General features: G+C 37.4%; 1 protein-coding gene across 3 annotated transcripts in view; it reads right to left on the reverse strand.

The window, feature by feature from the left end:
* The window catches only part of COMMD1 (copper metabolism domain containing 1), a 226,624-nt gene that overhangs the window by 152,126 nt on the left and 46,707 nt on the right, over positions 1–27,791 (reverse strand). For all 3 annotated transcript variants that reach the window (XR_011526050.1, XM_070572596.1, XM_070572595.1), the window contains exon 2: positions 11,027–11,308. Coding sequence is in view for 2 of the 3 variants with exons in the window: in XM_070572596.1 (XP_070428697.1) it covers positions 11,027–11,308 (282 nt within the window). In the remaining variant the exon portion in view is untranslated. The remainder of the gene's footprint in view (positions 1–11,026; positions 11,309–27,791) is intronic.

Here is a 27,791-nt window from a genome sequence, read left to right on the forward strand (position 1 = left end):
CAGCAGATCTGCAAGACCAGGCAAATGAGCTCCCAGCTACAATGAATGCCCACAGTAAGTTCCTGGCTGCTGCGAATGCCCATAGTACTGCTGCAGCCCTGAGTGGGGAGCGCAACTCGGTGGGACTGTGGAAGCAGGTGGCAGCAGCCCTGCACCTCCATGTGACTGCTTCGCCATTCAGTGGGAGAGCCCACAGGGCTGCAGGGGTCCCAAGAAGTGGCCCAGGCTCAGACAGGCACAGCTGACAGGGATCACAGTGGGCTCAGAATACACAGCTCCTGTCCTCCCCACTGTCAATGTTGGCAGGAGGAATCTGTGACCAGATACTATCACTAAGCAAAGGTACAAATCCACCCCATCAAACAGTATGAAGAAGTATATTAATACTCCAGACCAGAAGGGAAAAGATAAACACCCAGAAATCAAGCCTGAAGGCACAGAAATCTACAATCTAAATGATAGAGAATTCAAAATAGCTATCATAAAAAAACTCAGCAAGTTACAAGAGAACTCAGAAAGACAGTTCAATGAAACCAGGAACAAAATTAATGAACAGAGCGAATTCTTCACAAAAGAGACTGAAACTATAAACAAAAACCAATGAGAAATGTTGGAGATGAAAAACACAATGAATTAGGTCAAGAAAAATCTGGAGTCCTTAAATAAGAGCTGACATCATGGAGAATAGAACTAGCAATTTAGAAGATAGGAATGCAGAAATACTTCAGACAGAAGAGAGACAACTAAGACTAAAAACAAATGAAGAAATTCTCTGAGAAATATCAGACTCAATTAGGAAATGCAACAATAGGATTAGAGGTATTCCAGTGGGAGAACGGAAGGGGAAAGGAGCAGAGAGCCTGTTCAAAGAAATAATAGCTGAGAACTTCCCAAACCTGGTGAAAGAGCTGGAATTACAAGTAAAAGAAGCTAAGAGTACTCATAATTAACATCAATGTAAAAAGACCTTCTCAAAGGTATACAGTAGTAAAAATGGCAAAAGTCAATGACAAAGAAAAAGTATTATGGGCAGCAAGGAAGAATACAGTAACCTACAAAGGAACCTCTACCAGGCTTTCAGCAGATTTCTCAGCAAAAACCTTACAGGCTAGGAGAGAGTGGAATGATATATTCAAAATTCTGAAAGACAAAAACTTTCAGCCAAGAATACTCTATTCAGCGAAAATATCCATCAGATATGATGGAGAAATAAAAACCTTCCCAGATAAACAAATGCTGAGGGAGTTCATCACCACAAGAACCCCGCCCCCCGCCCCGACACACACACAAGATATGATCAAAAAGGCCCTCATACCTGGGAAAAAAAAGGGGGGGTTACAAAACCTTGAGCAAGGAGATAAATAGGCAACAAAATCAGAAAAAAATAACTCTCTTATCAAAACAGATTAGCAAACACTTAATCATAGCATTAAAGGTAAAGGGAAGGAAAACATCAAGAATAAATATAATGACTTCATTTTTTTTTTTTTTGAGGACAATTAGCCCTGAGCTAACATCTGCCAATCTTCCTCTTTTTGCTGAGGAAGACTGGCCTTGAGCTAACATCCATGCCCATCTTCCTCTCCTTCATATGTGGGACGCCTACCACAGCATGGCTTTTGCCAAGCACTACCATGTCTGCACCTGGGATCCAAACTGGCGAACCCTGGGCTGCCGAGAAGTGGAACATGTGCACTCAACTGCTGTTACACCAGGCTGGCCCCTAATCACTTCATTTTAACCACAAACTCACAACACAAAACTTACAAGGGAACAACAATAACACAGAAGGGAAGGGGAAAGGGATGGAATCTTCTTAGACTAACGGAATAAGAGGCTATCAGAAAATGGACTATCTCATCTATGAGATCTTTTATACAAACCTCATGGTAACCACTAAACAAAAAATCAGAACAGAGACATAACTGATAAATAAACAGAAAACTGAGAAAACCATCATAGAGAGCCATAAAATTGAACTGGCAGTCCGAAATACACAGGACAAGAAACAAGGGAAATACAGAACAACTGGAAAACAAGTGATAAAATGGCAGCATTAAGCCCTCATATATCAATGATCACTCTAAAGGTAAATGGATTGAATACGCCAATCAAAAGACACAGAATGGCGGGATGGTTTAAAAAAATAAATCCAACAATACACTGCCTCCAGGAAACACACCTCAGCTCTAAAGACAAACACAGGCTCAGAGTGAACGGATGGAAGATGATACTCAAAGCTAACAGCAAACAAAGAAAGCAGGTGTTGCCATACTTCTATCAGACAAAATCGACTTCAAGACAAAAAAGACAATGAGAGACAAAGAGAGGCAGCATATAATGATAAAAGGGACACTCCACCAAGAAGACACAACACTTATATATGCACCTAACACAGGAGCACCAAAGTACATAAAGCAACTATCAATTAACCTAAAAGGAGATATTAACAGAAACACAATGCAAGTAGGGGACCTTAACACTCCACTTTCATCAATGGTTAGATCAAGCAGACAGAAAATCAACAAGGAAACAGTGGAACTAAATGAAAGACTAGACCAGATGGACTTAATAGATATATATAGAACACTCCACCCAAAATCAGCAGAATAGACATTCTTCTCAAATGCACATGGAACAATCTCAAAGATAGACCATATGTTGGGAAACAAGGCAAGCCACAATAAATTCAAGATGACTGAAATCATATCAAGCATCTTTTCCGACCATAATGCTACAAAACTAGAAATGAACTACAAGAAAAAAGCTGCGAAAGTGACAAACATGTGGAGACTAAACAACATGCTACTGAACAATCAAGGGATCGTTGAAGAAATTAAAGGAGAGACCAAAAAATATCTGGAGGGGCTGGCCACATGGCCAAGTGGTTAAGTTCGTGCACTTCCACTTTGGTGGGGTTGGGGGGCATTCACCAGTTCGGATCCTGGGTGTGGACCTACACACCACTCATCAAGCCATGCTGTGGCAGCATCACTCATGGAAGAACCAGAATGACTTACAACTAGTATATACAACTATGTACTGGGGCTTTGGGGCAGAAAAGAAAAAGAGGAAGATTGGAAACATATGTTAGCTCATGGCTAATCTTTCTGACTAAAAGCAAACAAACAAAAGGATGAAAATAAAGACTAAAAATATCTATCTAAATAATCTAGAGACAAACGAAAATGAAAATACACGACACCAACTCACATGGGATGCAGCAGAAGTGGTCCTAAGAGAGAAAATCATAGCAATTCAGGCCTGACTTAACAACAAGAAAAATCTCCAATAAGCAATCTTAAACTACAACTAATTAGAATTAGAAAAAGAAGAGCAAACAAAGCCCAAAGTTAGCAGAAGGAGGGAAATAATAAAAATTAGAGCAAAAATAAATGAAATTGAAACAAACAAAACAGTAGAAAGGATCAGTGAAACTAAGGGGTGGTTCTTTGAGAAGATAAACAAAACTGACAAGCCCTTAGCCAGACTCACTAAGAAGAAAAAGAGAGAAGCCTTAAATAAATAAAATTAGAAATGAAAGGGGAGAAATTACAGTGGATACCACAGATATACTAAGGATTATTAGAGAATAACATGAAAAACTATATGCCAACAAATTGGACGATCTATAAGAAATGGATAAATTCTGACTCATACAACCTCCCAAAACTGAACCAAGAAGAAACAGAGAATCTGAATAGAGCAGTCACAAGTAAAGAGATTGAAACAGTAATCAAGAACCTTCCAAAAAATAAAAGTCCAAGACCAGATGGCTTCTCTAGAGAATTCCACCAAACATTCAAAGAAGACTTAATATCTATCCTTCTCAACTTAGCCCAAAAAACTGAAGAAGATGGAATATTCCTAACACATTAACATCACCCTGGTCCCAAACTCAGACAAGGACAACACAAAGAAGGAAAATTACAGGCCAATATCGCTGATGAACATAGATGCAAAAAACCTCAACAAAATATTGGCAAACTGAATACAGCAATACATCAAAAGGATCATACACCATCACCAAGTGGGATTTATACCAGGAATGCAGGGATGGTTCAACATCCGCAAATCAATCAATGTGATATACCGCATCAACAAAATAAGGAATAAAAACCACGTGATCATCTCAATAGATGCAGAGAAAGCATGTGACAAGATCCAACATCCATTTCTGATAAAAACTCTCAATAAAATGGCTACAGAAATAAAGTACCTCAACATAATAAAGGCCATAAATGACAGACCCACAGCCAACATCATACTCAATGGGGAAAAACTGAAAGCCATTCCTCTGAGAACAGAAACAAGACATGGGGTGCCCATTCTCACTACTTTTGTTCAACATAGTACTGGACGTTTTGGTCAGAACAATTAGGCAAGAAAAAGAAATAAAAGGTATCCAAATTGGCAATGAAGAAGCGAAACTCTCACTGTTTGCAGACAACATGATTTTATATATAGACAATTCTAAAGAATCCATTGGAAAACTATCAGAAATAATCAACAACTACAGCAAAGTTGCAGGGTACAAAATCAGCTTATGAAAATCAGTTGCATTTCTATATTCTAATAACACACTAACGGAAAGAGAATTCAAGAATACAATCTTATTTACATTTGCAACAAAAGGAACAAAATATCTAGGAATAAACTTAACCTAGGAGGTGAAAGACCTATACAACAAAAACTGTAAGACATTATTGAAAGAAATCGATGATGACATAAATTAAATGGAAAGATAGTCCACGCACATGGATTGGAAGAATAAACATAGTTAAAATGTCCATACTACCTAAAGCAATCTACAGATTCAATGTAATCTCAATCAGAATCCCAATGACATTCTTCACAGAAATAGAACGAAGAATCCTAAAATTCATAGGGGGCAACCAGAGACCTCAAATAGCTAAAGCAATCCTGAGAAAAAAGAACAAAGCTGGAGGCACCACAATCTCTGACTTCAAAATATACTACAAGGCTATAGTAATCAAAACAGCATGGTACTGACACCAAAACAGATCAGACAGAACAGACACACAGATCAACAGAACAAAACTGAAAGCCCAGAAATAAAACCACACATCTATGGGCAGTTAATCTTTGACAAAGGAGATAAGAACATACAACAGAGAAAGAAAAGTCTCTTCAATAAATGGTGTTGGGAAAACTGGACAGCCACATGCAGAAGAATGAAAGTACACCATTATCTTTCACCAAACACCAAAATTAACTCAAAATGGATCACAGACTTGAAGGTAAGATGTGAAACCATAAAACTCCTGGAAGAAAATATAGACAGTATGCTCTTTGACATCAGTCTTAGAAGGATCTTTTCGAATCCCATGTCTACTCGGGCAAGGGAAATAAAAAAATAAACAAATGGGACTTCATCAGACTAAAGAGCTTCTGCAAGGCAAAGGAAACCATGAACAAAATGAAAAGACAACTCCCAACTGGGAAAAAATATCTGCAAATCATATATCTGATAAGAGGTTAACCTCCAAAACATATAAAGAACTCATACAACTCAAAAATAAAACAACAGAAAACCCAATCAAAAAATGGGCAGAGGATATGAACAGACATTTTTCCAAAGAAGATATAAAGATGGCCAACAGGCACATGAAAAGATGTTCAACATCACTAATCATTAGGGAAATGCAAATCAAAATGAGACATCACCTTACACTTGTTAGAATGGTTATAATTACCAAGACAAAAAAGAACATGTTGGAGAGGCTGTGGAGAAAAGAGAACCCTCAGATACTGCTGGTGGGAATGCAAAAACTGGTGCAGCTACTATGGAAAACAGTATGAAGATTTCTCAAAAAATTAAAAATAGAAATTCCATACAACCCAGCTATCCCACTGCTGGGTATTTATCCAAAGAACTTGAAATCAACAATTCAAAGAGATATGCATGCCTATGTTCACGGCAGTATTAGTTGCAAGCCAAGACGTGGAAGCAACCCAAGTGCCCATAGACTGATGACTGGATAAAGAAGATGTGGTATATACTTACAATGGAATGCTACTCAGCCATAAAAAAAGACAAAATCATCCCATTTGCAACAACATGGATGGACCTTGAGGCTATTATGTTAAGCGAAATAAGCCAGACAAAGACAAACACTGGATGACTTCACTCGTATGTGGTAGATAAACAAATACACGGACAAAGAGAAGAGATTAGTGCTTACCAGAAGGGAAGGGGGCTGGGAGTGGGAATAAGGGATAAAGGAGCACATACATATGGTGACTGACAGACAATAATGTACAACCAAAATTTCACAACGTTATAAACTATTAGGATCTCAATTAAGAAAAAAATTAGATCAGGGGCTGGCCAGTGGCACAGCAGTTAAGTTCACATGTTCCACTTCAGCGACCCAGGGTTTGCTGGTTCGGATCCCAGGTGTGGACAGGGTACCACTTAGCAAGCCATGCTGTGGCAGGCATCCCACATATAAAGTAGAGAAAGATGGGCATGGATGCTAGCTCAGGGCCAGTCTTCCTCAGCAAAAACAGGAGGATTGGCAGCAGATGTTAGCTCAGGGTTAATCTTCCTCAAAAAAAAAAAAAAAATTAGATCAGTAAAAGTAGATTCTGTCTTCTTCCCTATGTCTGCTGAAAACAACCCCAAACTAGGGAAGTGTTTGGTACACTAAAATTTAGTCTAGAAAAGACAATAACACTACCCATTAAAAAAAAAAGGCAATAAAGAAACAGAGCTTTATATTTCAGGATCTCTACAGGCAGGGTAACTCTAAATGTTTATGAATGAACAACTCAGAAGAGGAAGGGAGAAATAACTTATTACTATATGGTTCAGCACTGAAGCTGTGGCTAAATGTTTCCTCAAAAAATGTCTTACTGGATCTTGAAAAACAAAAAGTCACAAAAGAAAAACCAACACATCTTTATAAAATACCAAAATTCAGCCTTAATAAAAGAAATAACCATAAATGATACTCCACTGAACGTGCGAATTATCCCCCCAAAAGTTACTGTTTAAAAAAAGAAAACATTCTATGACAATTTCTATTTAAGTCCCAGGAAAGGAAAACACAACAATGATGTTAATTAAGTAAGCAAAACAATAAAACTTTCCTAAAGATACAAGCCAGATTCCACCATTCCTCAAGGCTTGGGTCCCTCAGTGATTTATGACCAAATACTACAGGATCTCAAGTGCACAAGTAAAGCATTTGATGTTCTTCTCTTTGGACATGAAATGTTCACCTCAAAATTTTCCGTGTACTTTTCAATTGAATTCATGTTTTAATATTACAAAACTTTTATTTCTGTTGGATAAAAACATTCACTACAAGAAAAGTAATTTGGCCAGTAGTACATAGTCATTTTCTCTAGCTCTGCAGATTTCCATAAATGTACTGCCTTAGTTACTTTCCTATTTGGTTTCCTCATATCCCAAAGGCATTATATATTGTGGTTAATTAAAAAGAAGGTAATGCACGCACATAGGCTGCTGATTGTCAAATGTACTTTTTGGACCAAAGAAAGAACTAACACTGACAAAATGAGCAGGAGAAAGAAATTTAAATAGGCAGGGGAAAACAAAAAAGTCCACCACAACTTCTGGTTCCTGAATAAATGGTCCCCAAGCACTCTACAAATTATGGTAAGTAGAAGTAACATGGCAACATATACTGAATTCTCACTGTAAAAATTTGATACTAAGCTCTATTAACCTTTCAAATTAGATTATTTGGCTACCTTCAACACAGTTGTTCTAAACTCTGGATGAATAATGGAATCACCAGCTTTAAAGAATACTGATACCCAGGTCCCATCCCCACAGATTCTTATTTAATTGGTCTGAGGTATGTCTTGAATGTGAAAATTTTTAAAGCTCCACAAGTGATTATTATGTGCAGCCATAATTGAGAACCACTAAATGACATAAATCAAAGACAGTAATTTAGCTGCTTTGGAGTACATGAATAGACACACACACATACACACACAGACACAGACACACACACAGACACAGACACACACACACCCAGAGTTCAAAAAGCTTGGTCATTCTTCTTGGAGGAAGCAACCTCTTGGTATCCTAGTTAATTCTCTCACAAGCTTATACAATGTTAGCAATGTGAAAATAACTTTGACTTTGTTGCTTACAGGTATTCTATAAATTGGAAACTTGATTTAGTGGAGTATTTCATAACTAACACTCACCTGGAAGCTGACAGAAGTACTAACCAAGAATGCAGTCTCACAAAAATATTTCCTGTAGGATCTGGGCAATATATTTTACTACCAGCCTAGGTTCTACTATCATTTACGTCTTTCTTTACAACTTTTCTTAATTTAAGAATAAATTTGCATTCAAAGAATTTTGCAGATTAAAGTGTATTTTCAATGATTTTCACAGTGACCACTTTTTTTACAACTTTATAACTAATATACAATAAACTGCATAAAGTATACAATGTTGTAAGTTTTGAGATATATATATACATATACCCATGAAACCGTTGCCACAATTAAGATAACAAACATTTTTATCATTCTTATAAGTTTTCACACACCCCTCTGTTATCTAACCCATCCCTCCCTCTACTCTTATCCCTAGGCATCTGCTGTCATTATAGATTACTTTGAATTTTCTAGGATTTTATACAAGTGGAATCATACATTATGATAAAAAAAAGTTTTTATCTGGCTTATTTCACTCAGTAAATGATTCGGAGATTCAACCATTTTGTTGTGTGTTTCAAAAGTTCTTTCCTTCTTATTGCTGAATGATATTCCTATCAATGCTCTTGATTACCATATTGTATAACCAACATGTTTTCTTGGCATAGAACATTGTGAAAATCTAACAAAAGCTCCTAAATGTTGATATCAATGGTTTTTGGAAAAAATAAGTCTGGTGATACCTATTTTAGCTTTCACTTTATCACTTATTAGTTACGACTGAAGCAAGTCACTCACCTGTCTCAGAAACCTTCTCTAGAAAATGGGGATATACCACCTCACCTATGTAATTCACCTTAGATAAGTGCGTAAGGACTCTCTGACTTCTAAGACCTATCAATTCTACTGAAACAGGTAAATCTTCTAGAAAGACAACAATGCCCATTTGTTTACATACTGTCTGTGGTTGCTTTTGAGCTACAACAAGAAAGTTGAGTACTTGTGACAGAAACTGTATGGCTGTCAAGCCTAAAATATCTGGCCTCTCAAAAAAAAGTTTATCAACCTGTTCTGAGTGAACACAAAATGTTCTTGGAGCAAGCAAACAGATCATTTGTAGTGATGTTTAGATTTACTGATTGACAAAAATGATTCCACTGCCAAAAAAAAATTACTTTTGCCACTTTGGCAAATAAGATCAAAGAAAAATCATAGAGATTTAAAAACCCCTGTGGCAGCAATAAATTCAATGGTACATAAGTTACTAAAATCAAAAGGACACATTATAAACTCCATTTCAAGAAATAGTAGGACTATATCAAGTTAAAGAAATACAATAATAGCTTTCTAGGAAAGTCTTGAAATAGATATGTATGTTTTCATATTCCTGCCCAAGTGATAAACACTTAAAGACAAAATGAAATAATCACTACTGCCAGAATAAAAAATGAACAGCCTGTACAAATGGCCGGTGAAACTTAGATATACAAGTGTACTTACCACATCTTTCTAGTCTGTCAGACTTCTGGTCTGGGAACAATCGAAGCGGAAGGCCGTATAACACAACGGTTAAGAAAATGGCCCTTAGGGTCAGACAAACCAACGCCAATAAAGGGCACTGGCACTATTGTACAATAACTGAATAAAAAATCCTCCAAATGTATTCTGAAAAAGTTATTTTTTTAAAAGAAATTATCTTTTAAATTAAAATTAAAATCATTACAGAACTACAAAACTGAAAAATCCTAAGCAACTCAAGAAGGGAATATGTGAGGGAAACTGCCAGCTAAAAAACTGCTTTCAGGGGCTGGCCCCGTGGCCGAGTGGTTAAGTTCGCGCGCTCCGCTGCAGGCGGCCCAGTGTTTCGTTGGTTCGAATCCTGGGCGCGGACATGGCACTGCTCGTCAGACCACGCTGAGGCAGCGTCCCACATGCCACAACTAGAGGAACCCACAACGAAGAATACACAACTATGTACCGGGGGGCTTTGGAGAGAAAAAGGAAAAAATAAAATCTTTAAAAAAAAAAAAAACTGCTTTCAGCATTAGAAGAAAAAAAAATCTCTATTATAGGATGTAATAGAAGCACTTATTTGATTATTCATCTGAAAATAAATCTGGTTAGCTAATTCAGTAGTCTGGGTTTTCTCTTCCTAATTACAAGTTGGTGCTTTTTTCCCCCAAAAGACATACGCCAGGTTATTAAAAGTCTGATCTGGCAGTCATCTGAAGCACATACTGAATGACTTCAAGAAAAACCATGTAGATGCTAACATAGTCTGCTATAATAGTGGAAACTGCAAGGAAAAGCAGTAGTGTTTTGTAAATAATCAAGATCAAATTAAAAATTATTTGTGGGCTCAAGAACAGAGAGCACAGTAGGGTCTTTAGGAACAATGCATTACTGTAATTAAGATACACCGCCTCCTATACCTTACTGCCTATAAGGATGACTGGGTGAGACAGTTTTGTTCTGTGTTGTTTAATCTCAATTCCTGGTCTTTATTTAGCCTATCTAAATCACTGCCTTGGGGATTCTGACCAAATGCCAAGAATTTGGAGATCCATCCAAAATAGAGTAGTGGCCAACTTTTCTGTGCAATTACCTTATTGATCCATTTTGTTCTTCTGAGCTAGCTGCCAGGACCCTGAGGCTGGTTTCCAGACTGTTCACAATTGGGAGCATCTAAATATTCAGAAGATTCCATCTCTGCAAAGGGATTCTAGGAAACAGGGTCTTTTCCTATTCTTCTTCTTATCTTTGCAAAGTAAGTGCTACATAAAACCAATCTGAATGTATGGCTAACATGTAATGGAAAATATAGTTTACAGAGGGAAATTGAAGTTGAACTCACCTGTCCACTTTTCCCTATTTCCAGCTCCATTATGGCAACAGGGGTATGTATTTCAGCTGAGTGCCTTGACTGTGATTTGCCATCAACTCTCCAGCTCAGGCCCCGAAGCCCACTGTCCCAGCGGCTCTGGTTCATGAGGCTCTCTCGGATTTTTGTCTTATGGCTCTTCCAGAATTTGGAAATGACAGCAGCTTGGTCAGATGTGATCCCACCTTGCTTTTTGGTTTGAGCAGTCAAGAATGCCTCCAGCTGGTTGAAATCCATGTCTGCAGATGCAATAGACTATAATGACAGAAAAAGTAATAAATTTGAATTTGGTAGATAACTAGAAAAAGATAGCTTCTTAACTTCTCAACGGATCATATTTTGAGTGATTTTTAATCACTGAATAAGCTTTTAAAAAGGGTCAGCAAGTGACAGCAATGAGAATAAGCTCTTCATAAGTACAAAAACATTCCCTTTGCAAATACTGAATATCAGAAAAGCTACTGTTAAAATTCCATGTCACTCAATTCTCTATCAATAACTAGAATCTAATTTTTAAATACCCAGTTCCACGGTGGCGAAATAATAAATAAAATAAAAACATAAAAATAAACTAATAAAACAGGGGAATAAAATTAATTAGTTCTCTGATGAAATCTCAAATAATTTCACAATGTCAGGCTTGGCTGGATATACTACAACTGTACAATGCCTTGTGTGTAAGAAGCACTAAGTAAATTTTGTTTAATAAATGTGTTATTTTAGCTTTGTAGCCCATCTTCAGTCAAACAGCTCATTCACAATAACATTACTCTGAAACTGTATATTACTTTATGCTTTTCCATACATTTTCAAAATTTAATTGCCATTGCTGTTCTGAGAATAGTAAGCAGCTAAACTGAAGTAAGAAATCATTCAGCCCAGAGGGCTGGGGCAATGGAGCCTTGGAGAAGACAGTGACGGGTAATGATCTGGTCTCAGGACAAGCTGTCCCTTGCTTCTTCTTTGGTATATCCTTATCCTCTCCTGGCCATGTGGGTTTGCCCGAGCTTCAAATCAGACAAATCATAGTCCCCTCCTTTCTTAGAGCACACTGATTGATCCAAATAATTCTCCCTATTTAGAGCAGGAGGAGAAATGGTCTTGCCTCTTGGGGTCATGGTACTGGAAGGATATGAGGCTGGAATTGCAGACAGCCTCTTTGATCTTTTGGCGAAGTTCTGACTACAATAAAACAGAATGATGCCAAGCAGAGATGAGAGTGGGTTCTAATGGAGAGATATCCCTGTTCTATAATCCCCAAGGCCCTGGTTCCTACAGCCCTTCCTTCAATTCTGTATGTTACCTCAGCATCCTTTCCACCTACAGGCACCAAAAAATTCCATTTATTGTCCAAGATAGCTTAAGCCGTCTTCCTATCATTTGAAACCAAGAATCCTGACTAAACTTGGGTACTAGCAGAGAGAACAGAGGAATGTACAGGTAGACAGTGTACAGGTAGAGTATAAGCAGAGGAGGTGGGACTTCTACAAACACACTGCCTTTTATTCCTCTGCTAATTTAAAAAATTGTACAGTAAACATTACAACTTTATAACAAATAAATATTACAACACAGATTAAAGATATTTCACATTACAATTCAATAAACACTTATTGAACACCTGCCTATTTACCAGGTATAAAGACCCAAAGTCTCTGGCTATGCCACTCAATAGAAGCATTAATTTGTATAATATACTATAACTAAGTCAAATTATTTCCACTGGCACTTTGCTTCACACTATCACACCACAACTCAGGTGATTTGTATCATTCTTTCCTTAAATCATATCAAGATATCCATTCTGATATAACTTCACTTGTGACAGAAGTTATTTTGGTTGGGTTCCAGTCAATAATATCTTGAACTGGGGTCAATTCATCCAAATTTAGAATAAGCAGAGATTAAATGAGGAATTGATTTTGGTTTGAGTTCAAAGTCCTCAATTTTCATTTAATTGACGAAATATTTGAATAGCTGCCATGGAACATACCTGTTCAAGGCGTGCCACCTTCATCTACGAGTAATCTAAGCTGGCAGCCTGGTACTTACTTATCTTCAATTCTTCCCTTTCCTCCACAACTTAAATGAGTGGTTCTCAACACTGGCTGTATATTGGAACCATGAGATACATTTAAAAATATCAGTGCCCAGACTCCATACCAGGAATTTTTTTTTTTCTGAGGAAGATTAGCCCTGAGGTAACATCTGCCAATCCTCCTCTTTTTTCTGTGGAAGACTGGCCCTGAGCTAACATCTGGGCCCATCTTCCTCTACTGTGTATGTGGGATGCCTACCACAGCATGGCTTGCCAAGTGGTGCCACATCGGCACCAGGGATCCGAACCAGTGAACCCCGGGCCGCAGAAGCAGAACATGTGCACTTAACCACTGCACCACCAGTCCAGCCCTTAACCACTGCACCACCAGTCCAGTCTGCACCACCAACCAGAAATTCTGATTTCTACAAATTCTAGAGTGGGGCCCAGGCATTAGTATTGTTTGAATGCTTCCTAAATGATTCTAATGGGCAACAAAGGTTAAGATCTAATGCCTATAACCTTTCAATCATCAAGTTCTACTTATTTTTATATCTGAAATAATTCTCTAATAATATGTCCCCTCTGCTCTGTCCCCATTACCTGGTAGAGGCCCTCACTATCTGTACCTAAACTAGGCTTGTACCTCCTCAAATCTCTGATCCTGTCACTTCTCCATGTAAAGCTATCCAATATCTGGCTATTACCTGCTGCAGTGGCTATCAGTCAGGATGTGGGGAAACCTTTTACTATGAGGTATGAGATAAATTACAAGTAACATTATTATTGGTAGTAAAAGTACTTAAGTTTGTAAAGATTTATTTTTATATGTATATATTCGGGGGTTTTCAAGGTTATCTTTATAGTAACAATTTCCTCCCTTATTTTGCTTCCTTGAACAGAAGAAAAAAAGAGCATTACAAACACAAGAACTCTGTATGGGAATATATCATGCATGTATTACTATCTGTTAAGTGTGCGACAGGGGAATAAAAAATTGAAAACTGGTAAACCAGGATAGTGGTTCTCAACGAGGTAGTATTGCTCCCAAAGGCAGTTGATAAATGTTGGGGGCTGTGCTTGGTTTCAGGATGACTAGAGTTCTCTTGCCATCAAGTGAGTGGGAGCCAAGTATGCTGGGCATGCTACTGCTCAAGAAAACAGGGGTTAGCAAACTCTGTAAAGCTGTTACCATCTCTGTTACATATTCTTCCCTTTTTTTGTCCAACTCTTTAAAAACGTAAAAACCATTCTTAGCTCATGGGCTATACAAAAATAGGCAGTGTGGCCTATGGGATATAGTTTGCCAACCTCTGCTCATAAAATCCCACAGAACAAACTGATCCACATCCCACGTGACTTGGCAATGTCTCATCTAACATTATGTGGAAAAACCTGTTTATAATTACTTGAGCCTAGAAATTAATCTTTTTTCTTTTTACATAAAAAATATTTTTTGCACAGTTTTAATAAACACCAAATTTTCGAGGAATGCAATTAATATAACTCGTACTTTGGTTTGGTCAGAACTTTACCAACACGTTGAACATTTTGGAAAATCTCATTACCAGTGGCAATACCATTTAAAGTACCTTAACTACCAATACAACACATCTATATATGTCTGCATTTACTGCTGCACATTCACAGTGATTCTACATATAGGTGCTAGTATCTGATTAATCCATTATATGTTCTAATGCAGCAATGCTTGCACACAGACATTTTAAAATATATATTTCAAATTACTTTATTATTTTCCTCATTAACTTCCCTTTATACTATATTTATGTCATCATATTGATTTGTTAGAAATTAGGCGTGTTAATTTTATTATATGTGAATTATACACGCATCCCATTTAAGGATAACAAAGGGACATTAGAAAATATTTACCATAAAGAGGAGACATTGGGTCTCATAGGTTTGAGAACCACTGAGGATCAAGTCCAAGCTCAACAGAACAGACCCTTCAAGATGTGAGCTGACTTATCTTTCAGTTTTAGTGCCTCATATCTTACTGCTTCCTGCCTCCCACACTTGCTGCTCAAATAGCACTAACCTGTTTGTAATTCCCCTACTAGCAATCCTAATATGCTGCTTCTTTCTGTGTGCCTCTGTTCATGCTATTCTAACTACCTCAAATGTCCTTCCATCACCATCCTCACCAGATTAACTTCTATTCACCATTCAAGACTCAGTTCAAGCATGGCTTCCCCAATATTCCTCCTTCTCTAGTAAGGTGAGGGCCCTTTCTACTCTAAAAATGTCCTAATATCTTCACTGTACTTACCTCAATCTAATGAAATTATCTGTGTACAAGTCTATTTTACCCAAGAGATTCTAATCTTTGAGGGCAGGGTCTACATATCTCTGCAAATACAGCATCTAACACAATTCCTTGAATTCATGTTCTAACAAGTACTCACAACCATATCATAACTTTTTAAACCAAAATAATAAATGCTGCAGATCAACCTTAAGCCTATAATTATTTAAAGTTACCAACTTCTTGCATTACAAAATCGTCTCATGTATATCAAAACCATAAAGTCCTAGATAAGGGTAGAAAATAATACCAGGGTGCTGATTTCTGTCGGCCTAATCTAGCCCCGCAAATCAGCAAGGGGCTCAGAGCCAAAGGAAATTTAGGCTAGGAATCATGGCAAAGGAAGAATTTGAATGAAAGATAAAAATGTAAACCACTGGGGCCTGCCCCGGGGCTGAATGGTTAAGTTCCCGCGCACTCTGCTTCGGAGGCCCAGGGTTTCGCCGGTTGGAGTCCTGAGCATGGACATAGCACCGCTCAACAAGCCATGCTAAGGTGGCATCCCACATGCCACAACCAGAAAGACCTACAACTAAAAATACACAACTATGTACTGGGGGGCTTTGGGGAGAAAAAGGAAAAATAAAAATCTTAAAAATAAAATTAAAAAATGTAAACCACTGTGTTATTAACAAAGCTGTTGCTGCTAGAATATAATCACAGAGCAACCCTATATGGTGTGGCTGGTGATGGGCAGCTTGGGAGAATGGCTGGTCTCCTAGTCAAGAGAGATTAGCAATATGCTAAACATGCACTTGATTGAAATATGATGATCCAGTAACTATTTTTAAATATTAAAACTGTCAGTCCAAAAACAAAAATTTCAAATGAACACAAACAGTGAGGTAGTAGAAAGAGGAAAAGAGAAGTAAAAGGATGCCAAGTTGTTCCTGGCTACTTCAGACAAAAGAAACAGATTGATATTGCAGGGAGGAAGACTTTTCCTCTACCTAATGTGTGTTTGTCTGGCCAGAGAATGAATTAAATTCACATGAGACAGAATAGCAAGAGAAAATTAAACAAAGCTTTATGAGGACCATGGCCCGGGGCCTTTCTTCCCGAAGGAAGAAAGGGCACCGAAGAAGTGGCGTGCAAAGAGTGGTTATATACCCCCAAACAGGGTGTTTCTCATATGATTGAAATGTCCCTCCCACAACAGTCACAAGATTGCCCTGTCAGCACAGCGCTTGATGGACACAGCAGAGAGTGGGTCTGCTATCTCGGAGGGCGTAGCAGGAGGCAAGTCTATTGTCTCCAGCTGGGTGCTCACAGGTGAGCGCAGCAATCAGTTCCTAGACTAAAGAAAGATGCTTAATCCTGAAGGAAATACCAACGTTGTGAGGGGGAGGGAAGTCAGTTACAGGAGGTTACCAGACAAGCACCAAAAACAAATGCAGATTTAAGTCTTTGCCTTCCCCATTGATTAAGAGTTTCTAGAGATATCTTTACAGATGGAGAGTTCCTTTACAATGTAAATGTGTCTTACAAAGGGTAAGTAAATTCTACTTTTCAGTTGCTTTCCTGTCTGCAAAGGAACCAGCCTCAAATAATCCTCATGCCAAAGAGACATATCTTGGGGTGGCCATTTCCAGGTCCCCACAATATACATGCAATTCCTATCAAAATTCTAGCAAGATTTTTTGTAGATATAGACAAAATTACTCTAAAATTTATATGGAAAGGCAACGAAAGGAGAGTAGATAAAACAATTTTGAAGAGGGACAATAAAGTGAGAGGAATCAGTCTTCCCCATTAAGACTTATGTATAGCTATAGTAATCAAGACTCTGGTATTTGCAGAGGGATAGACACATAGACCAATGGAACAGAATAAATAACACAGAAATAGACCCACACAAATATGGATAACTGATTTTTGACAAAGGTGCAAAAACAATTCAATGGAGGAAAGATAGCCTTTTCAATAAAAGGTGCTCAAGCAAATAGATATCCATAGGTTAAAAAAAAATTTATAAAGAACCTCAACCTAAGTCTCATAACTTGCATAAAAATTAACAAAAATGGATCATGGGCTTAGATATAATGTGAAACTTTAAAATCTTAAAGAAAAAAAATAGAAGAAAATCTTTGGCATCTAGGACTAGGCAAAGCGTTCTTAGACGACACCAAAGCATGATCCATAAAAGCAAAAACTGTTAAATTATACCTCACTAAAAATAATGTTTGCCCTGTGCAAAAAACCCTGTGAAGAGGATGAAAAAGACAAGCTACAAATTGGGAGCAAATATTTCAAACCACATATCTGACAAAGGACTAGTATTTAGAATATATACAGAACTTTCAAAACTCAACATTAAAAAACAATCCCATTAGAAACTGTACAAAAGACATGAGAAACATTTCATCTCGGTGGATATACAGATCGCAAATAAGCACATGAAAAATGTTTAACTTCATTAGCCATCAGAGAAATGTAAATTAAAACCACAACAAGATGTCACTACACACTTAGCAGAATGGCTAAAATTAAAAAATAGTGACAAGATCAAATGCTGCTGGGGACACAAAGAAACTGAATCACTCATACATTGCTGTGGGAATGTAAAATGGTACTCCAATGTGAAAAACATTTTGTCAACTTATTAAAAAACTAAACAAGCGGGGCTGGCCCCATGGCTGAGTGGTTAAGTTCGTGCGCTCCGCTGCAGGCGGGCCAGTGTTTTGTTGGTTCGAATCCTGGGCGCGGACATGGCACTGCTCATCAAACCACGCTGAGGCAGCATCCCACATGCCACAACTAGAAGGACCAACAACAAAGAATATACAACTATGTACTGGGGGGCTTTGGGGAGAAAAAGGAAAAAAAATAAAATAAATAAGCAATTACCATTTCACCCAGCAATAGCACTCCTGGGCATTTATCCCAGAGGGAGGAGGACTTAGGTCCATACAAAAAGCTATACACATATGTTTCTAGCAGCTTTATGTGTAACAGCCAAAAACTAAAAGCAAACCAGATGTCCTTCAATGAATGAATGGTTAAACTGTGGTACGTCCATACCATGGAATACTACTCTGCAATAAAAAGGAACTGGACCACTGTTACTAAAACCTGCATGAATTCCAGACAATTATGCTGAGTGAAAAAAGCCAACCATAAAAGGTTAAACATTGTATTATTCCAATTATAAAATATTCTTGAAATGACAAAATTACAGAAATGGAAAATAGGTTAGTCATTGCCAGGGGTTAAGGTGGGGGCTCTTTGAGAAAGACCCAGTTGCAGCTGCAGCAGAGCTTGGTCCATTGGCTCCTGCTCCTGACCCACCACTATTTGCTCTCACCCAAGAACAAGTTGGTGGGAAGCTACGTCACAGCCACGGCTTTGAAAGATATCAGAAAGACACCTACGGAACCAGAGGTGGCGATTCATCAAATGAGAATCACCCTAACTAGTGACAGTGTAAGACCTCTGGAGAAGGTGTGTGCTGACTTGATCCGAGGCACAAAAGAAAATCTCAAAGTGAAAGGACCAGGTGGGAGGCCTATCGAGACTCTGGGAATCACTAAAAGAAAAACTCTTTGTGCTGTAAGGTTCTTAGACTTGGGATTTTTTCAGATCAGTATCTACGAGTGACTCACTACCTTGGACAGTCCTTCTGAGATTGTTAAGCAGATTACTTCCATCAGTATTTAGCCAGGAGAAGAGGCTCAAGTCACCAGTGCAGATGATTAAATCAATTATTTTGATAAATCGATTTTGAGAGGTTTAAAGAAAAAAACCCGAAAGGGTGCAGGTAGGTGGATGGAAAGTGGATGTGGCTATAAAACTGCAACATTAAGAAGCTTAGTGGTGATGGAAAGTTCTATATCTTGATTCTATCAATATAGTAATTGATCAATACTGTATCAATCAACATAATGTTTGTGATATCATACTATAGCTTTGAAGATGTTACCACTGAGGGAAACTGGTATAGAGTACAAAGGCATCTCTTTGTATCATTTCTTATAGCTGCATGCGAATCTACAATTATCTCTAAATAAAACACTTAATTTAAATAAAAACCCTGTAAGGAAGGACTTCTGAGGCCCCCAGATTTAAGTTCTAATTCTTCTATATGGTTTACAAGGTGAATCATGATCAGGCACCTCCTCTCCCTCTCTAGCTTTATTTCTCTTCATCTCCCTCTACCTCGCATACTCTTCCACTCATTCCTTCTCCCTTCCGTCCATACTGAACTCCTTTCAGTTCCTAAACGTGCCATTCTTTCTCTATCCTCTGGAACTTTGCCTATATTATTCCTTCCGTCTAGAACATCTTAGCTGCTGTTCCTTTAACCCCTTTTATTGACACCACCTTTCTTTTCAGGCTTTAATACAGATCTTACTTTATCCAGGAAGCTTCCTTGAACCCCCAAATCTGAGACAGGGGTCTCTTTCTAGGCTGCATAGGAAACTATGGTTTACTATGTGGTATTTATCATAATGTATGGTAACTGCCAGGCCTATATCTCACTCTAAAATGTAAGTGCCTTAAGAGGACAGAGACCTTGCCCTTCTTTTTTAATATTTAATCTCTAGGGCACACAGTAGGTGATCAGTAAATATATGCTGAATGAGTGAATAGCTGTATGAGTGTGGAATCTGGAATCCAAAAAACCTGTTCCTGACTACTCACTTGACCTTGAGAAAGTCTCTTAGTCTTGTTATAATTTCCTCATTTATAATATGGAGATATAATACAGAACATGGCAATTTAAAAACTTCACTCTAAAATTCTTTGACCCTTCTCCCACTGAGAGTTAAAAGTCTATATCCCACCCCGTAGAATACGGGCTGTGTGATTGCTTGACCAAAAGATTATGGCAATCCCAACTATATGACGTTCTGGGAAAGGCAAAACTATGAAGACAATAAAAAGATCAGTGGTTGCCAGAGGTTGGGAGGAGAAAGAGGGATGAATAGGTGGAACACAGAGGATTTGATTTTTAGGGCAGTGAAACTACTCTACATGATAGTATAACAGTGGTAGTATAACAATGATACATATCATTATACGTTTGTCAAAATCCATAAAATGTACAAAACCAAGAATGAACCCTAACTTAAACTATGGCGTTTGAGTAATGTTGGTTTATTCATTGTAACAAATGTGTAGGATGTTGACTGTGGGAGAGACTGTGCGTATGTGGGGACAGGGGCTATATGGGAACTCTAGACTTTCCACTCAGTTTTGCTGTGAACCTAAAACTGCTCTACAAACTAAAGTCCTTTTTCTCTTTTTCTTTTCTTTTTTTTTTTTTTTTGAGGAAGATTAGCCCTGAGCTAACATCTGCCACCAATCTTCTTTTTGCTGAGGAAGACTGGTCCTGAGCTAACATCTGTGCCCATCTTCCTCTACTTTTTTTATACGTGGGATGCCTGCTACAGCATGGCTTGACAAACGGTGCGTAGGTCTGCACACAGGATCTGAACTGGCAAACCCTGGGCCACAGAAGCAGAACGTGCAAACTTAACCGCTGTGCCACTGGGCTAGCCCCTAAAGTCCCTTTAAAAAGAACAAAAACACAAACACATGGACGAAGAAACAGTTCAGTGGTTACCAGGGGAAGAGGGGTGAGGGGTGGGCACAGGGAGTTAAGGGGAACACTTACGTGGTGACAGACAAGAAATAATATACAACTGAAATTTCACAATGATGTAAACTATTATGAACTCATAAAAAAAAGTGAACTAAAAAGAAGATCATGGCAGAATGAGGCTGTGCCAATTTTCTGGCTCAGGTTTTAGGAAACTGCAACTTCCATTTTGTCTCTCTTGAGAAGCTTATTCTTAGAACCCAGGCATCATGATGTAGGCAGCTTTTGGAAGGCTACATCAAAAGGACTCTGGCCTCCAGCCCTCAGTCTTAGAGTCACTAAGCTCCCAGCCAACAGCCAGCACCAAATAGCCAGTTAGTGAGGCATTTTGGAAGTGGATCCTCCAGCCTCCAATTAAGTGGATACCATATGGAGAGAATCTTCCCCTTTGAGCTCCACCCAAAGTTCAGATTCATGAGCTAAATGACTGTTGTTTTAAAATAATAAAATAAACAAAAAGAACTGAACTCAAGATAATGGTGCCTTTTTTTAGTAAACTGCTCATTATCAAGTATATTACTTAAGTAATTGAAATTGAGAGGCTAATATTTGAAAATGAGAAACTTTAATATTAATCAACCCCAAAGCATTTTACTCCTAAATTAGTCCCCTATAATTTAATATATGTAATCATTAATTTCTTATTGCTGCTTGAAAGCAACAGTATTTAAGGTGGCACTAAAAATAAACCACAGAAAGTCAGTTTCTATTACTCTTTGGTAGTTAAAACATAGGTTTTCCATTAAGCTTCTAGTTTATTAGAGTGGTATTACAAAACAAAGGCTCAGTGATTTAAAACAAATAAATGGCATTTAGCAAGAAATAGACTTTCTCCATTAATATAATTTATACATTTGACCTATCAGAGCAAAATGATTCCATTTTATCACCTAGTAGAAATGCATCAGTGATACACAGTTCTATCTCTAGTTTTCCAGTAAAAATGGAAATAGCTCTGAAAAGAAAAAAAACCAACTATAGAACACATTTAGAAACCACTGGGTTCCAAATGCATTTATTTTTAAATTTTTAATTAACAGACTTTAATTATTAGAGCAGTTTTAGGTTCATAGCAAAATTGAGTGGAAAGTAGAGTTCCCACATGCCCCTCCCCCTCATCAACATCTGCATCAGTGTGGTACATTTGTTACAATGGATAAACTAATATTGACACATCATTATCAACCAAAGTCTATAGTAAATATTGGAGTTCACTCTTGTTGTACATTCTATTAGTTTGACAAATATATTAACAAGATGTATCCACCATTACAGTATTAGACAAACTAAGTTACACTGCCCTAAAAATCCCTTGTGTTCCACTTCTTCATCTCTACCTCCCCACCCCTCCAAAGGACAGCTGTCCCTTGGTCTTTGAGGGGGATTGGTTCCAGGACCCCCCCAGACACCAAATTCCACGGTCACTCAAGTCCCTTATATAAAGTGGCATATTATTTGCATATAACCTGCGCATATCCTCCCATATACTTTAAATCATCTCCAGATTACTTATAATACCTAATGTGATGAAAATGCTATGTAAATAGTTGTTATACTGTATTGTTTACCGAATAATGCCAAGAAAAGAAAGTCTGTATGTGTTCAGTACAGATGGAACCATCTAGGCCTTTCAATCTGTGGTTGATGGAATCCATGGATGCAAACCCTGAAGACATGAAGGGCTGATTGTCTTCTAACAAATGTCAATTAGATCCAGTTGATTGATTGGCCTGTTTGGTTCCACTATGTCTTAATGGATTTTTTGCCTGCTTGCTCTGTCCATTACTGATAGAACAGTATTAAAGTCTCCAGCTATAATAGTGGATTTATGTATTTCTCCTTGCAGTTCTATCAGTTTTTGCCTCATGTATTTTGACATTCTGTTGGTAGGCGCATACATGTTAGGCACTGTTATGTCTTCTTGGAGAATTGACTCCTTTATCATTACATAATGTGCCTCTTTATTCCTGATAATTTTCCTTGCTCTGAACTCCGCTTTGTCTGAAATTAATAAAGCTATTCCAGTTTTCATTCCATTTGTCTTAACATGGTATATCTTTTTCCATCTTTGTACTTTTATTTATTTTTTTTCAGGGGAAGATTTACCCTAAGCTAACATCTGTTGCCAATTTTCCTCCTTTTTCCCCCACAAAGCCCCAGTACGTAGATGTGTATAGTTGTAAGTTCTTCTGCTTCTTCTATGTGAGCCACCGCCACAGCACGGTTACTGACAGACAAGTGGCATGGTTCTGCGCCTGAGAACTAAACCCCAGCCCCCGAAGCAGAGTGCGTTGAACTTTAACCACTAGGCCATCAGGGCTGTCTCTCATCTTTTTACTTTTAATCAATATGTGACATTATATTTAAAGTGGGTTTCTTATACATACAGTACATAAAGTTGAGTTTGTTTTTTTTTTTTTTTTTTTTTAAAAGATTTTATTTTTTCCTTTTTCTCCCCAAAGCCCCCCGGTACACAGTTGTGTATTCTTCATAGTTGTGGGTTCCTCTAGTTGTGGCATGTGGGACGCTGCCTCAGCGTGGTCTGACGAGCAGTGCCATGTCCGCGCCCAGGATTCGAACCGACGAAACACTGGGCCGCCTGCAGCGGAGCGCGTGAACTTAACCACTCGGCCACGGGGCCAGCCCCGAGTCTTGTTTTTTTTGATCTACTCGAACAGTCTCTTTTAACTGGTGTAAACCATACATAGTATAAAAACTGATAGAAATGCAAAGAGAAATAGGTGAATTCACTATTATAGCTGGAGAATTCAACACCCCTCTATTGGTAATTAACAAATCCAGTAGGCAGAACATAGTTGCAATTAACAAAACTGTCAATCAACTGGATCTAACTGGCATCTACAGAGTACTTCATCCAATGACAGCAGAATATACATTCTTCTCAAGCTTACACAGAACCCAGACAAACATAGATCACATTCCGGTTTTTTTTTGCAAGGAAGATTGGCCCTGAGCTAACATCTGTTGCTAATCTTCCTCTTTTTGCTTGAGGAAGACTGTCACTCAGCTATTCTGATCCATAAAACATAACACATATAAAAGAATAAAAATCATACAATGTCTGCTCTCAGATCACAAGGAAATTTAACTAGAAACCAATAACAGAATATAGTCAAAAAACTCCAAAATACTTGGAAATAAAATAATGCACTTCAAATTAACACATAGCTCAAAGGAGTCTCAAGAGAAATTTTTAAATATTTTGAAAAAATTTAAAATGAAAATAAAACCTATCTAAATCTATAGCATGCAGTGAAAGCAATTCTTACACAAAAATTTATAGCATTGAATGAATATATTAGAAAAGAAGAAAGATCTAAAGTCAATAATCTAAACTTTCACTTTAGGAAACTAGAAAAAGAAGAGCAAATTAAATCCAAAGCAAGCAGAAGAAAAGAAATGATAAAAATTAGAGCAGAAATCAATGAAATTGAAAACAGGAAATCAATTGAGAAAATAAATTAAACCAAATGCTGGTTCTTCAAAACGATCAATAAAATTGATACGCCTCTATCCAGGTTGACTAAGAAAAAGAGAAGAAACAAACTGCTAATATCAGAAAAGAAAGAGGGGTCATCCCTATTATATCATTGACATTAAAAGGATAACAAAGGAATATTATGAACTCTAGGCCCACAAATTTGATAACCTAGAAGAAACAGACCAATTCCTAGAAATTCACAATCTACCAAAACTCACACAAGAGAAGTCGATAATCTGAATAGGTCTGTATCTATTAAGACACAATCAATAGTTAATAAACTTCCAAAACAGAAAGTACCAGGTCCAGATGGGTTCACTGGTGAGTTCTACCAAACATTTAAGGAAGAAATCATACCAGTTCTCTACAATCTCTTCCTGAAAATAGAAGCAGAAGGAATACTTCCTAATTCATTTTATGAGACCAGCATTACTCTAATACAAAAACCAGAGAGAGACATTATATGAAAGAAAAACTACAAACCAATATCTCTCATGAATACAAATGCAAAGTCCTCAAAAAAATATTAGCAAATCGAATCCAATAATGTGCAAAAAAAATTATACACTGCTACAAACTGAGACTTATTCCAGGTATGCAAGGCTGGTTCAACATTCAAAAGTCAATTAATAAAATCCATCACATCAACAGAAAGAAGAAAAATCATATGTTCATATCAACAGATGCAGAAAAAGCAACAACAAATGCTGACAAGGATGGGGAGCAACAGGAACTCTCATTCATTAGAGGTAGGAATATAAAATGGAATAGCCATTTTGGATGACACTGGCAGTTTCTTACAAAACTAAACATACTCTTACCTTACAATCCAGCAATCACACCCCTTCGTATTTACCCCAAGGAGGTGAAAGCTTATATCCACACAAAAACTTGCACACAGATGTTTATAGCAGCTTTATTCATAATTGCCAAGACTTGGAAGCAACCAAGATGTCCTTCAGTAGGTAAATGGATAAATAAACTGTGGTACATCCAGACAATGGATTATTAAGTACGAAAAATAAGTGAGTTATCAAGCCACAAAAGACATGGAGGAAACTTAAATGCATATTACTAAAAGAAAGAAGACAATCTGAAAAGGATGCATACCGGATGATTCCAATGATATAACATTCTATAAAAGACAACACTCGGAAGACAGTAAAAAGACTAGTGGTTGCCAGGAGTTCAGAGGAAGGGGCCAAAAGGTAGAGAACAAGGGATTTTTCAGGCAGTGAAACTATTCTGTGTACTGGACAGAACCTGATACTATAAATGTGGACACATGTCATTATCCATTTGTATAGACAGAATGTACCAATAGAATATACAATACAAAGAGTGAACTCTAATGTAAACCATGGACTTTAGTTAATAAAGTAATTAATATCAGCTTATCAATTGTAACATGCATACTACACTAATGCAAGATATTAATAATAGGGGAAATTGCATGGGGTAGGGGAGTGGGGGGTTATATGGTAACACTCCATATTTTCCATTCAATTTTTCTGTAAACTTAAAATTGCTCTCAAAAATAGTCTATTGAAATAAAACTAATAGATACAACATGAATAAATTTCAGATATTATGCTGAATAAAAGAAATCAAGTACCAAGAACATATACTGTATGATTCCCTGTATGTGAAGTTCTAGAACAAGCAAAACTAATCTATAAGAGAAATCAGAAGAGTTATTACCTAAGGGAGAGGTGGGGTTGACTGGGAAGGGGCACAAGGGAACTTTCTGTGGCGATGACAGGATAATAGGGTGATGACACGAATGTGGATTACACAGGTATGTACATTTTCCAAAACTCAAACTAGACACTGAAGTAGTATGATAAATAAACGATACTCAATTTCTTATCCTTCCAAACCATATGCATGGAATATCTTTCTATTTATTTATATCATCACCAATTTCTTTCAATAATGTCTTATAATTTTCACTGTATAGGTCTTTCACCTCCTTGGTTAAGTTTATTCCTAGATATTTATTCCTCTTATTGCAAATGCAAATGAGATTGTATTGTTGAATTCTCTATTAGTGTGTTATTAGAGTATAGAAATGCAACTGCTTTTTGTAAGCTGATTTTGTACTGTGAAACTGTGCTGTAGTTGTTGATTATTTCTAATAGGTTTCTGATGGATTCTTTAGGGTTCTTGGTATATGAAATCATGTCATCTGCAAACAGCAAGAGTTTCACTTCTTCTGTGCCTATTTGGACTCCTTTTACTTCTTTTTCTTGCCTAACTGCTCTGGCCAAAATACCCAGTACTATGTTGAACAAGAGTGGCAAGAGTTGGCATCCTTGTCTTGTTTCTATTCTCAGGGGGATGGTTTCTAGCTTTTTCCCCTTGAGTATATGATGTTGGCTGTGGGTCTGTCATATATAGCGTTTATTATGTTGAGGTACTTTCCTTCTATACCTACTTTATTGAGTTTTTATCAAAAACGGATGTTAGATCCTGTCAAATGCTTTCTGTCTACTGAGATCATGTGGTTTTTATTCCTCATTTTGTTAATGTGGTGTTATCGCATTGTTTGATTTGTATATGTTGAACCACCCCTGTGTCCCTGGTATAAATCTCACTTGATCATGGTATGTGATCTTTTTAATGTGTTGCTCTATTTGGTTTCCCAATATTTTGTTGAGGATTTCTGCATTTATGTTCATCAGTTATATTAGCCTGTAATTTTCCTTCTTTGTGTTGTCCTTGTCTAACTTTGGGATCAGGGTGATAGCGGCCTCGTAGAATGTGATAGGAAGTGTTCTATCTTCCTCAATTTTTTGTAATAGTTTGAGAAGGACAGATATTAAATCTTCTTTGAAGGTTTGGTAGAAATCTCCAGAGAAGATATCTGGTCTTGGACTTTTATTTTGGGGGACATATTTGATTACTGTTTCAATCTCTTTACTTGTGACTGCTCTATTCAGATTCTCTGTTTCTTCTTGGTTCAGTTTTGGGAGGTTGTATGAGTCAGAATTTATCCATTTCTTATAGATTGTCCAATTTGTTGGCATATAGTTTTTCATAGTATTCTCTTATAATCCTTAGTATATCTGTGGAATCCACTGTAATCTCTCCCCTTCCATTTCTAATTTTATTTATTTAAGGCTTCTCTCTTTTTCTTCTTAGTGAGTTTGGCTAAGGGCTTGTTATCTTCTCAAAGAACCAGCCCTTACTTTCACTGATCCTTTCTGCTGTTTTTTTTGTTTGTTTGTTTCATTTCATTTATTTTTGCTCTAATTTTTATTATTT

This window comes from Equus przewalskii, chromosome 14, assembly GCF_037783145.1.
Source record: "Equus przewalskii isolate Varuska chromosome 14, EquPr2, whole genome shotgun sequence".
In the NCBI taxonomy this organism is placed as follows: Eukaryota; Metazoa; Chordata; class Mammalia; order Perissodactyla; family Equidae; genus Equus; species Equus przewalskii.